Source organism: Homalodisca vitripennis, unplaced genomic scaffold (genome assembly GCF_021130785.1).
Source record: "Homalodisca vitripennis isolate AUS2020 unplaced genomic scaffold, UT_GWSS_2.1 ScUCBcl_9375;HRSCAF=17843, whole genome shotgun sequence".
Classification (NCBI taxonomy): Eukaryota; Metazoa; Arthropoda; class Insecta; order Hemiptera; family Cicadellidae; genus Homalodisca; species Homalodisca vitripennis.
Window position 1 is genome coordinate 38,134 of NW_025785559.1, and position 14,028 is coordinate 52,161.

The following is a 14,028-nucleotide window of genomic DNA, read 5'->3' on the forward strand; positions in this document are numbered from 1 at the left end:
ATGCATTGCCAGCCCAGGAGAATTCTTTAAAGGAGATTAAATTGAATTAGGTGTAAGTTTATTACTTTTTACAATAAAAAATTATTCACCAAGAAGACTGATACGCACATCATTTGAGATTGCAAAGTGATTGCCCTAATTATGCAGAAAAACCTTAACAGAGCATTTCTAAAACCTGCTGAAATGGGATTTTAGCTTCTTGAGAAGTCTGAAGGTTTTTCAACAGCCTCAAGATGACTTGGATTAAGTAAATTTCAGAGTTAGGTCACAATAGATCCTCAGTGTTATGGTGACAAAGATTGTTGTCTTGCCCTTTCAACCTTGTATAATTTTATTGGAGATGTGAATATTTTGGTTTTTTAATCTTGGAGTATTTTGTTGTGAGAACATCTTCAATGTTCTTTGTTTAAAGTTCATTATTGAAGATAGAGGGTTTGAAAGGATAACAGGATTTCAGACATTCACCATCGTTATATGGTACAAAAGGAATAACACAACGTTTCGAGAATTCTAATCTATTTAATCCTCGAAGTGTTGTGTTAAACCTTATGTAACACGTAATGTCCTTATGGATAGCAAATGTCCAAATTCCAGTTATCTTCAGTGCCCTACAAAGAAGACTACTGAACTGCTCTCTTCTTTTTAACCTCATATATTATTTTCCTGCTATAAAAGATAATATAGATTTAAAAAACTATAAAATATGGAACATATTTTTGTCAATGTGCCATCTCCGCTTCTATGCCATATTTAACAATCGAACAGGGCTTTAACCCCAGTAAATATGATATACACGTGTTCACAATAATAAACTAAACTATCCCAAATTGTATCGAAATTTTCAATAAACCTCATTACCTCAAGCAACTTCTACAATTCAATTGAATTCTAATTCTCTTTATTCAACAAAATGAATAATATACAGGAATGGTGTTACGAGGGGGTACCCAAAAAAACCCGGAATTGTATTGCTGGCAGCCGGCAGCGTGTAGTACACATTCCTGCCGCTAGGCGTGTGTCGCGCAACCCATTGCGAGCTCAGTGACCCCAGTTCTGTTGTCCTAGTGCATTCTGTTCGTTCGTAGTGACTGTTTTCGCTAACCCTGTTTTGTTCTTGTTTCGTTTTTTGTCATGGCAAGTTTAAGTGAACAACGTGCAGCTGTGAAATTTTGTTTTTTTACTTGGTAAAAATGCTGCAGAAACTATTTTAATGTTGAATACAGCTTACAAAGATGATGCTATGGGGAAAACTCAGGTCTACGAGTGGTTCGCTCGATTTAAAAATGGCGACATGTCGATTGAAGACAAACCTCGTTCTGGACGTCCATCAACCTCTCGAACGGACGAAAATGTTGAGAAAATTCGTGAACTTGTGCTCACCGACCGTCGACAGACAATTGAGGAACTATCAGAGAGTAGTGGGTTAACTTGGAGCTCGGTTCAGCGAATTTTAACAGGAGATTTAGGACTGAAAAGGGTTGCTGCCAAATTTGATCCTCGACTTCTGACTGACCATCAAAAGGCACATCGAGTTGAAACTTGCCGCCTTCTGAAAGAACATCTCGAAAATGATCCCGATTTTCTGGAAAAGGTAATTACTGGTGATGAGTCATGGTGCTATGGTTATGACCCAGAAACGAAGCAACAGTCAAGCCAATGGAAGTCGCCATCTTCACCTCGTCCAAAAAAATGTCGGTAAGTCAAATCAAACATCAAAACCATGTTGATTTGCTTTTTTGATGCTAAAGGCATTGTTCATTCTGAGTTTGTTCCTCCAGGTCAGACTGTCAACCAAACATTTTATTTGGAGATTTTAAGAAGATTGCGCAACAGTGTTCGCCAGAAAAGACCCGATTTGTGGCAGACTGGAGACTGGTTCTTCCACCACGACAACGCACCGGCACACACAGCCATCTCAGTTAGGCAGTTTTTAGCCAAAAACGGCATGGTTCCGCTGCCCCACGCACCTTACTCGCCTGACCTCGCTCCATGCGACTTTTTTTTATTTTCACACATGAAAAGATGCTTGAAAGGTCAACGATTTGACAGCGTTGAAGAGGTTAAGAAAAAAACGAAGCTCGAGCTTGCAGCCATTTCTAAAGATGACTACAAAAAATGTTTTGATCAATGGGAATACCGTTGGGACAAGTGTATTAGTTGTAATGGAAATTATTTTGAAGGAGATAAGGTCGTATTGTAAAAAATTTGATAATATATAATTTTTATAAAATAATTCCGGTTTTTTTTTTGGGTACCCCCTCGTATAACAATATATCTTATAAGAAACATTTCTTAACTACTGTATAAAGATAAGTTAAAATATAAAATATAGCCGTTTTAGTTCAAATTTATAATTAGAACTCTTGTAATGAATACAGAGAATTGTTAACAAGAAGATTCCTTGAATATTTCTTGAATTCTAATTGATGTCACAACTGTAATATTCTTTGGGAGGTTTATTAAACAATTTTGAACCGATAATTTTGATTTTTTTTTTTAAGTACAGTACTGATCTGTAGGAATGTAACGCAATATCTCTCCCCTCTACTTCTAGTTCTATAATCATGATTATTTCTCATCAATCTTAAATGGTATAATTTGTCTCTTACTGATAAACAGGTTGTTAAATGTAAAGGTATTAATACCACATTGTTATGCTTGATGCAGTGTTTTTTCATTGCTGTTCTTGGGTAAAGATTAAGGCTTATTCTAAAAAAAGATTATCTTGATAGAGCTTATATTCCTAAAGGTATATTAATCATAATTTTACTAACATGCAATTTCACAAAAGATTTGTTTCTATTTTTAATCCAAAAAATCAAATGTAATCAGCTTTATTCTTTATTTTAGAATTAATTGGGAATTGTGTTTGATGAGTAATACTGTAATATAATGAACTCACTTTTATCAGTATTTAACAATATTTGCTTATCATTAAAGTATTGAGTTAGTTTGTTTATCAGCTTCTGGTGCTAATTCTAACTTCTTTTTGACAAAGCAGATATTATAAGGTTTTTATCACCTGCATACATTTCTATTTAGTTACCGTTCGTCAGTTTTGGTAGGTTGTCTGTCTAACATAATATAATAATATTATTTATAATTTTTAATGTATTGTATTATAAAATTGTTGTTTCACTTATTATACTTATTGTTATTTGATTTTAATATATATTTTAAGTATATTCATGTAGTTTAGTCATTTAATTTTCATGACAAATCACCTGTCATAAAATTATGATGTAATGTGATGCTTATGAATAAATAACTAATAAATAAATAACAAATAAATAAGAGAGGGTCTAAGATGGTCTCTTGTGGTACTCCATATGTTACATTTCTAATTCTTGAATGAAAAAATATTTTTGTATTAGTTTTATTGTTGTGATCTATTTCCACATATTGCCTTCTGTTACAGAGGTTATGGTTTAACCAATTGAGTGTATTCTTGCATATACCCATATTAAACAACATTCATAAAAGCATATAGCTCAGTTATATCTGTAAATAAATATAACTAGTACATATTTTTATCTCACTGTTTAAACCATTATTAACAAATTCAATAAATTCCGTTGATGCTGTTAACACTGATCTTCCACTGTGAAAAACATGTTGGCAGTTTTCCAATAGATTATTACTGTATGCTCCAAATAATTAACTAGATGATAAAGATTATTTATTAGTTTTTTTAATGTTTTTTTTTATATGGATGATAGCAAAGCAATTGGACAATAGTTTTCATTCGTACTGTAGGTGCATAATTAGTGCCAGCTGCGAAATAGCATGAAGGATAAATGCTAAGCATGCTTCTTCATGGATACTTCTATGTACCATAAAAAGGGAATGTTTGTTTTGTGAAAAAAGAAATTTGTATCAATGAAAAGTTTGGTTTTTTCGTTACAAAATGTAAAGATTTTTTTAGACATATAACAATTGGTTGCCTAGCGACTGCATGTGTTTCCAAATCCAGTTAAATAAAACCTTTTTTAATATATTCTTTTAGGGTGAAACTAATATATTTTAAAAGTAGAAGAGAGTATATATATATATATATATATATATATATATATAATTTGCAATTTTTCATTTTATTATTTTTTAAATCTAATTTTTAATAAAAAAATACTTGTATATTTACATTGTGTTATATGACTATATATATATATATATATAAACAAAACTGTTTATGTTTTTGCAATTCAATTCATTTTTTTCCTTTTTTGCATTTAGCTAATAGAACATAATTACGATTTAACATTTATTGAGCTTGTATGTAAAACCATATTTTATATTGACCCATAAAAAACCACCACATTTATGGCCAATTTCCAAATTTGTTTATATAGGTATGTTATTATAATATCTAATTTTCTTTACATTTTTACAAAGTATTTCATATTGAGTGCTACATTTTCTGTAACAGTTTAGAAAAACTTGCGTATTGGCCAAAATTGCCTTGCCAGTACACTAATTGGCCAGTTAGTTTGCGAGTTCAATATAATTGTATTCAGCTTGTTCTGCGATTTTCTTGTTTTCATCATTGTTAAACATAAGACCAATATAAAACTGCTCGCCAACACTCAGCCAAATCCTATGAAGTGACCATCGATACATAAACAGTATGGATTGCTCATGGAGTGAGTGCCGCAGTCCATTGCCTCACTACTCTCCCCTCCCACAGTACGGCAATAAGCCTTGGTGGCCCATGCAAAAACGTTATCCTGCCACTTTAAAACTTTCCTGTAATCCTGCATACTTGCTAGAATATATTCTATTGGTGTTCATGATCCTTATATCTTCTATTGATTGTTACAGTTGAAACAAGTTTGTAAGTTATATATGTAAGCAGATCAAATAACTTCATTTTGTAATAATGTAAGGAAACAACTACTTTTTAAGATAATAAAATCTTTCTGAATTTTAATTTACATTTATTTATACCTTAAATTCAATCTGGAAGGCGTAAAAAATCCATTGATTATAAAATAATCCATTTATCTAGGTATAGAAATTTAATAAATTTGATGTTGGTTGATGTTTAAATTGTAGTTAAATTATAGGTTATCATATTGAATTCAACCATTAGATTAAAGACTACACAGATAAGAAATAAAATAATCCAACACCCAACTCAACTTTGCAAGAAATACAAGGGTTATTCATACTGTTGTACATGCATCAAACCTAACAAAAAGATCCATTAAGATCACCTCATTTGAAAGATCTTGATAAAAGAAGAATAGTGGAAAATGGAGCTTTTTTTTTATCTAAACCTAGTAAAAAATGGCAGCTTACTGAAATTAATTAAAAATTAATTGAGACAAAACATGAACATTCACATTCAAAAGGTAAATAATGTCAATAGACAACCACTTTCCTTACAAACTCAAACCTGTTTTACAGTTATCATCTGCTGTAGGATGCCTGCCTCCCTTATCTTATCAGTTTCAAAGTCCAGTGTCATGTATAGTTTCTGGTTGGAATTAACAAAGACATGTTTTTGTGATACTTTACTTTGAAATGGAGTGTTTAATTAAACAATAGCGTATTACGGATCCTGATGATGCAAGGCTGGAGACCTACCGGGTGAGGAGATCTTGTGATGAAGTAAGGAATTTATTTAATGACACTTATCCCAATCAAAACCATGTATCTAAATCAGGAGTTCAAAAAACAATCCAACGTTTGCAGGAAACAGGCAGTGTATGTAAGACCGTCCCAAACCTGGGGGACCAACATTGGTTACAAACAAATCATTGTCACTTGACGTTTTACAGTCTGTTGTAGAGATCCTTGTGCCTCAACAAGAAATATTTCTCAAATATTAGGTATATCTCAAAAATCAGTTTGTAAAGTTTTACATGACAGTGTTTATAAAGCGTACAAAAATTCCTTTAGTTTATGAGCTAAACGAGGATGATTTTGATCGTCAAGTAGAATTTTGTGAAATAATTATGTGGAACATTGATAGTAATACAATTACATTAAAAACATTGCTTTCTCATAAAAAGCAACTTTTATGTTAAATGATAACGTTAACAGACACAATACAGTTATTGAGCTGATTTTAACCCTCATTGGATGAGAGCAACAAACCCAGCAACCCGAAAAATTAAACGTTTGGCCTGGCATTATGAGGGATCAGTTTGTTAGACCCTTTTTATTGTTGGAAACCTTAATGCAGAGGTACGCTAGGAAATGTAAAAAATGAGGTTTATCCAGTTATCCAAGTAGCAACCAAGAACTGTAATGAAGTTTGGTTCCAACCAGGATGGTGCACCTCCACACTATGGCCTGCATGTCCATGAATATTTAAACAATATTCTTCCCAATCACTGGATAGGCAGAAGAGGAAGGATCTAACCCCACTTGACTATTTTGTGTAGGGTTACATTGAAAACAACATCTATAAAACGAAACCCCAGCGGATTGATGACCTAGGGACGGAATAGTAGCAGAAATAAAAAAAAATCCCATGTGAATCCATACAGCGGAGCGTTTCAAGTTTCTACAACAGGTTTGGACATTGTCAAACTGTCCTAGGACAGCAGTTTGAAAATCTGATATAAAATATGACACGTTAGCCATTTTACTCCTTAACATAATTGTAATTACTAGTGCTACTGTAACTTTACATTTAAAATTTTTTAAACTGCCCCCCAAAGAGCCCATTTTAGGGAAATGATTTGTTTTTGTTTCATAGAGGGGTTTTATTTTTCTATGTTTGTCCATTGAAGATTGAGCAGGATTCATCCATGCTTTTAACTCAATTAATTTCAATGAGCTGCCATCTTGTACTGGGTTGAGAAAGAAAGCTTTAGTTTCCAAAGCCGCCCCTCCCCAAAATCCCATTTTGAGGAAATCAGAAAAGTTCTATTAGTGACTAAAAAGTTCACTTTTATTTCCTGAGTTCCATCCCTCCATCTTTATCCATTAAAAACTAAACAGAGTGTATCCATACTTTCAACTTGCACTGTATATTTCCTTAATCGGGACAACAAGGTAAACTCAACTATGGCACTGGAAATATATTAGACCGGAAGTAGAGTACAAGACCTGGAAATATGCAGGTTTATTTTAACCCAAGTAGGTTTTTGAGAGCTATATATACAACTTGTAAATTTCAAGGAGAAATGTCAAAGCTGATTGAAGAGCCATTAAACGATTCTTGTGGGTGTCAGTCAATATCTTTGGATTTTTACACTACTCATGTACAACATCTCATTCATTATGTTTTCTCCGTAAACACAGCACATTCTCCAATGGATTTCTACTGCACTATTCCCTTCTGCTTGCAGGAAACGAAAAAAAACCTACATTTGGTGGGAGAATCAATACATGCGGCCATGTTTATGCCACTGCAGCTCAGTACAAACAAGCTACTTGAACTCAGAAGTGACAAATGTATAGGGGAATATGCACAAACGACTACTGGTCTCACCGCAGACCAGCCGTGGAGTGAGATTCGAGGTTGGAAAAACAGCCCTTTTAATTTATTTGAACCAGAAATGCTCTTACAGGGTGGCCACTCAAAACCTCTTTTCAAATTCCCGGTTTTCCCGGTCGAACATTTCCGCTTATCTAGTGTATTTTCAAACCAAACAGACAACTTTAGTAATGTATTTAAGGCTTACGCCAAGCGCAACGATGACGTTTTATCGTCACTAGCAGATGCGGCTAGCATTTCGTCGCTAGAGATATGCAAGAAATTCTGTGACGATTTATTGCTATAACCTATGTTAAGCTCCTTAGTTTTTATCTCTGTCTCTTTCGATGTGTCGACATAACATTGTGTATACTTAATAACTAATACATGTATCCAATTCGGAAATACAAATATAACAAATAAATACCAACACAGCGCTACCGATGGTTGTTCAGGGAGTCAAGACAAAGTCTATTCACACACAACAGTGATGTCTCGGCAAGGTTTATAATTGAAATTTTAATAGCCGACACTGTCCTCCAGTTCTTGTCCGGCACTTGTGGCATCGATCGCGAGAGCTCGTGCGCCCGTTTAGACTAGAGATGTTTAGTTGAATACAAAACTTGCGCCATTTTTTGCCGATGTAAACGAAGTTTAGTAGTCGAGATTTGGATGTAACTGTGATATCAAAACATAACATCATTTCATTTGTTTTAACCTATGTAATTTGATGACAATCGGAGCGTGTGTGAGGAGCAATCGTTCATAGACCAACCGAGGCCTTGGCCGCGATACGAGCGGTTAGCGGTGGGCAGTGAGCGCTAGATTGGGCGGGGATTTAAAGTTAAAGACACTAGCCATAGCAGACGTGAAAAGCAGGGCAGTACCACACGATGGTGCTTATCCGCCGCCAATTCCAAACATTACATTTGTCTCCTGCCGCTCCACCCACAGCTCAGTCTGTCATTGCTGTGAAACAGGACGCAAACGCTCCCTTCTGGACGTTACTTGTAACTAACCCACTACTTTCTTCTCCAAAAGGTATCTTATTAAGCTTTGTATAAACTGACATGATGGTGTACTCAAAATCCCGGGCTACACCTCTTATCAAACAGTCAAACATTATATTATTCAACGAACCGAACTCTGTAGCATGTTTATAGCACTGTACATTTTAGGCCTGTGTACACGGCACAGGAGTAGAACTAACCAAGATAAACTCACTACACGAGCGGAGGTAACCTTAGATCAATCGGCGTCAGATGTAGCTCACAAATATATGTCGATCTTCATTCACAATTTCACAAGCCACGTCACGTAAAATACGATGTTTCGTGATTAATCAGTTCTTATTTCAAAAAGGTGTCAAATTATGATTTGATTTTATTAAGTTCTTGGAGACGGAAAAAATTATTCTTGAAATTTTCCCCGGTTCTCAGAAAAATTCTCGTTTTTCCCGGTTCGTTAAGTTCCCGGCTTATTCCCGGTCGGGTGGCCACCCTATCAGGGTGGCCATTCAAAACCTCTTTTCAAATTCCCGGATTCCCGGTCGAAAATTTTCCGATTATCTAGTCTATTTTCAAACCAAATAGACAAGTGTAATACTGTATTTGACCCTTACGCCGAGTGCAACGATGACGTTTTATCGTCACTAGCAGTATTTGCAACAAATGCCACAATGCTGCGGGCACTCTAGCATTTCATTGCTAGATATATACGAGAAATTCGGTGACGATTTATCGCTATCACACAGATTTTTAAGCTTCTTAGGTTTTATCTCTGTGTCTTTCGATGTGTCGACATAACATCGTGTATACCTAATAACTTTCTTTTCTGTGTGATGTTTAGAAAACACATGTATCCAATTCGGAAAATATAAAGATAACGAACAAATACCAACACAACGCTACCGTGAGGTAGACTACATCCAGTATTGCGGGTTAGAGGGTCTAGCGGTGGACGACTTTCGGTACGAGACAATGATTTCGCCAGTACAATCAACAAATAAATTAAATACTTTCATCTGAACCCTACTTAATTAATTAATATTTTGTGGGGGAGGGGGAAACCTAAGAATACCAGGTTACTTCAAAGGAATTTGCAGAGATTCAGGGAAATGAATATACTTAAAATTTCCAAATCATTTCTCTTTTTAAGTAATAGAAATGGTAGGTTATAAAATGAGCTTCCAAAATATATTACATTTACATAAAACTTTATGGATATTTATAGAGAATATATTTAATTACAACTACATAAGCCGTTACGACGTACGGATAAAATACAAATTATTGATCGTCTGTTTTGCTATCGAGGAGCTTAAGTCCGCGCATAGAACCAGCGGCACTTACCGTGAAAAAAATAATCCCCACGAATATATCCCACTAATAACGGCCAATACATGAAGAATGCATCAATATCGTTAGATTACAGTCAGGACTACGAAACAACATGACATAGGGATCCTTATGCATGTTCGTACTGTGTGGTTTGAATAGTTCACATCGTCCGAACGATCGTTACGTGTGCGTAGAAGTCGTTCCGTTAAATAGTTGACCAGAGAACTTACGGGGATTACCAGCCATTCATTCAACCAATACCGCTCCGACGACGAAAACTGATAAGCTGTTTTGATTCGATCGGGCTGGCCGTCTACCGTTTGTAGACTGGCAACAACATTGTGACGCCCCGCCAAATGTTTATAATTTAAATTTTAATAGCCGACACTGCTCTCCAGTTCTTGCAACCAACAGTCCGACACTGGTTGCGGCAGTGCTTGCGAGAGCTCTTGCTCTAGTTTACACTAGCGATTTTTATAATTAGGACACAAAACTTTTTGCGCCATTTTTTGCCGGTGTAAATGCAGTTCAGTCGAGATTTGGATGTGATCGTGATATCAAAACATATCATCATTTCATTTGTTTTAACCTATGTAATTTGATGACAATGGCAACGTGTGTGAGGAGAAATCGTTCATAGACCAAACCGAGCCTCGCAGGGCAGTACCACACGATGGCGCTTATATCCGCCGCAATTCTAAACATTACATTTTTTCTCCTGCGCTCAACCCTCAGTTCAGTCTGTCATTGCTGTGAAACAGGACGCAAACGCCCCCTTCTCAACGTTTACTTGTAACTAACCCACTACTTTCTTCTCCAAAAGGTATCTTATTAAGCTTTGTATAAATCCAACTGACATGATGGTGTACTCAAAATCCCTGGCTTCACCTCTTATCAAACCGTCAAACATTATATTATTCAACAAACCGAACTCTTAAGCCTATTTATAACACTGCACATTTTAGGCCTTTGCTATCTATCTAACACACGTCTTTCCAATCACTATTTTCACTTAAGAATAAGAGTTGGACAACTTCGCCTGGAGACCCCACTTCGACGACTGAATAATATTTAAGGACAAAAAAACTGCTTTGTATCGCGGTCAGTACCGCTCGGCCGCTTTACCACTTAAAGCGTACCATTCGTTTGGTATCAAAACGATCGGTTGCCGATTTTAACTATCCAATGCATTGTTACGTATTTTTTTGGGGGAGGGAGCGGCACAGGAGTATAACTAACTAAGTTAAACTCCACTACAGCGTCAGATGGAGCTCACGAACATATGTCGATCTTCATTCACAATTCCACGAACCACGTCGTGTAAAATACAATGTTTCGAGATTAATCAGTTCTTGATTCAAGAAGCTGTCAAATGCGTCTTGATTTTATAAGTTCTTGTTTTTGAAATTTTTCCGGTTCTCAGGAAAATTCCTGGCTTCCCGGTTGAGTGGCAACCCTGATATTTTTTTATGTATACAAAATGTTAGCCACATACAATGAGCAGCATATGTTGGTCCGAAAGGAAGAAAAAGGGTGAAAGGACCTGCATCTACCTCTCTTGATTGTAAATTATACGTTGGACAATTATTTACCTCTCTTTTGTAAAAAACCAAGCAATAAAACATTAATTCCACATTTTTTCCTAAACCTTGAGTAAACCAAAATATATACTGTATAACCATTTATGAAGGTAACAAAATTTCTTACATATCTTCTTATGAAGTAATAATCTTCAACCGTCAGACTAATTCAGACTGGCACTGGACGAACCCTTTCATCATCATATCTTCCATATGATAATAATAATTTTAGATGGTTGCTTTGGTGGATCGTGCTAGGAGGAGTGATGTGGAACTGGTGAATGGGTACGATGCTAACGTGTAGCAGAAGTAAATCACTTCTAAAATAAATAATATCCTGTAGTTTAGTGATTGCAAATGTGGGTAATGCTCCTATGTTTTTCATGCAGACAAGAAGGGAGGTGATAGATGTGACCACTGGGAGGGTATGGTTAAACGGATACATGGCTGGCATGTGTCTGACAAACTTCCCCTCGCTGACCATATTCACATTTACTTCAAAACGAAGACCAAGAACTTCTTAAAGTAAAGTAAAGGAATCTGAGAAATATAGGCTGGATATCATACAAGGAAAACCTACGGGCACAACTGGAATATGATGGTAGCAACCGGAAATGGATCAACAATATTCCGGCTGGACAAATCCGTTGACAGTCTTGACTTCTGCGATTGTGGGTTCATTTGATCTCATTTGTCCTGTTATTAACAGAAGACCCAAAGTAACCTGGTGGTGCTCTGAACTGGGCTCTTTGAGAAAAAGAGCCAGGGCCTTATTCAGGAGAGTAAACACTGGGAGTATTGGGATACCTTGCACTGTACAACCGCAAAGTTTCTTATGGCTAAATTAACTTTGCTGTTCCTGTTTGTTGGGTTCCTGGTCATAAGAGGTTCTCTGGGAATGGAAGAGCTGATGTCCTGGCCAACTTGGACTCAGCGTCCAAAATAACAGTATAAGCCGTTCTGTGGCATTTCTAGGTGTGAATCCTCTGTTGCTGTCTCGAAGTGGGTTCATGCTGAACATGAGAGAAAGTGGAGACTGCATCCTGGACTGAGGATGAGCAGAAAACCCTCCTTCAGTAGATCAGTGTCTTCTCAGGTTGTAGATCTAATTACGAGATGGTCAACTCAGAGAGCGTCTTCACAGAGTCGGCATTCTCTGAGAAGATCCGTTCCGTAGAATGTGGGACAGGCAGGAGGACACTGCGGAACACCTGCTCTTTGACTGTCTGCAATAGCAAGGGAGCACTTAACCACCTTTGCTAGTCTGGACAAGGGTGGTTTATTCCCCAGGAGGACCTGATTAATTGTTTTTGGCAGTTTGTAGAACTGTTGAAATCGTAAACTGGTTGACTTCATGATATACTTTCAGGGTGTGTGAAAGACTTTTGATACTTAAGTACACAGCAATAGGCCGCCCCTAAGAAGATGAATTGACAATTTCCTGTTTATTCTGGTAGCAGAAATACTGTAGAGACAATAATTTTATACTATTTATTGACATAATTTCCAACCATTAATTTACACTACAATTGAACCAGCAGCATTTTTTATCTTCAACAAGTATTTCTGAATTATAAAATATGGAATGAAATAAAAAATAAGACTCATACACTTTACAAAGAATCTGCCATAAAACACTTGTTCTTGCCATACTAATTTGGTCTCAATTTGCCCTATTCTCATCTGCTGATGCCCACTGACTTGAAGAATCTCAAAATAATATCTATTTGTTGTTTTCTGCTAAGCAAATTATTTATTAAAGTAAAGTGTATAAAACTTATATTCCACATTAGTAATCGGCTACACTAGAACAACATTCAACTGAATGTATACTATAGATTTACATAACTTATAATATTGTGATTTAGCCAAAAACCTGCAAAAAGAAAAATAACTGAGATAAATAACCATAATAATAACACAGCTGTGATAACTTTCTACTAAAGAAAATGTCTGTTCCATCTGTTATTTCGTACATAGTACATCCATCCATAGATATATATAACTCGCTCTACATTTTAATTTTGTAATTTAACAAACATAAACAATACAACACACAACGCAACATGTGTGTTGTTTAAGCTATTACAACAGAACTGAATGAAAATTGTGTATTTTGTCTTATTTGGTGACCATCAGTTTAATTTTTCCAAAATTTCAAATTATATTAAAATATCAAAATTATGCTGTATTTAGTTAAGTATTTTTTATCTGCTATCTATAACGGCTTAAAATACTGACACCATAAAACATGGACTGTTACATAATACATTAATCACAAAATTATGCTATCTTCCAATTTTGATGCAATTTATAATGGAAAAATACATGTATAATAAACATAGAACCACATGCCCCTTTAAACATAAAAACAATTGAATTACTTACATACTCCGAAGGAATTGAAGGACCGTTTCAAATCTGTAGATAATAAAATTACATAAAATAGTGGTTCAGTGATAACAGACTTCAACCTAGTAATCTAAACTTACATATAAACTAAAAAAAATAAAATTAAAAGATTTTTTTATGGCACCTAGAACTTTAATATTAATTTGTAATTCAGATCATAATATTTTGTAACTAGACAAAAACTGCAGAGAGCTCTCTAGAAAATGTGAAAAAAATCTGATACAAAACTGTTCTGAGGTTTTAAGGGAGAGAAAGAGTGCCTCAAAGA

General features: G+C 35.4%; 1 protein-coding gene across 1 annotated transcript in view; it reads right to left on the bottom strand.

The window, feature by feature from the left end:
- Positions 1-13,769, bottom strand: part of LOC124374647 (ran-binding protein 3-like) — a gene marked incomplete at its 5' end in the record, with an annotated part of 36,128 nt that extends 22,359 nt beyond the window's left edge. The window contains 1 exon segment of the mRNA XM_046832823.1: positions 13,737-13,769. Within this exon segment, the coding sequence (XP_046688779.1) occupies positions 13,737-13,769 (33 nt within the window).
- Between the last annotated feature and the right edge of the window lie 259 nt (positions 13,770-14,028).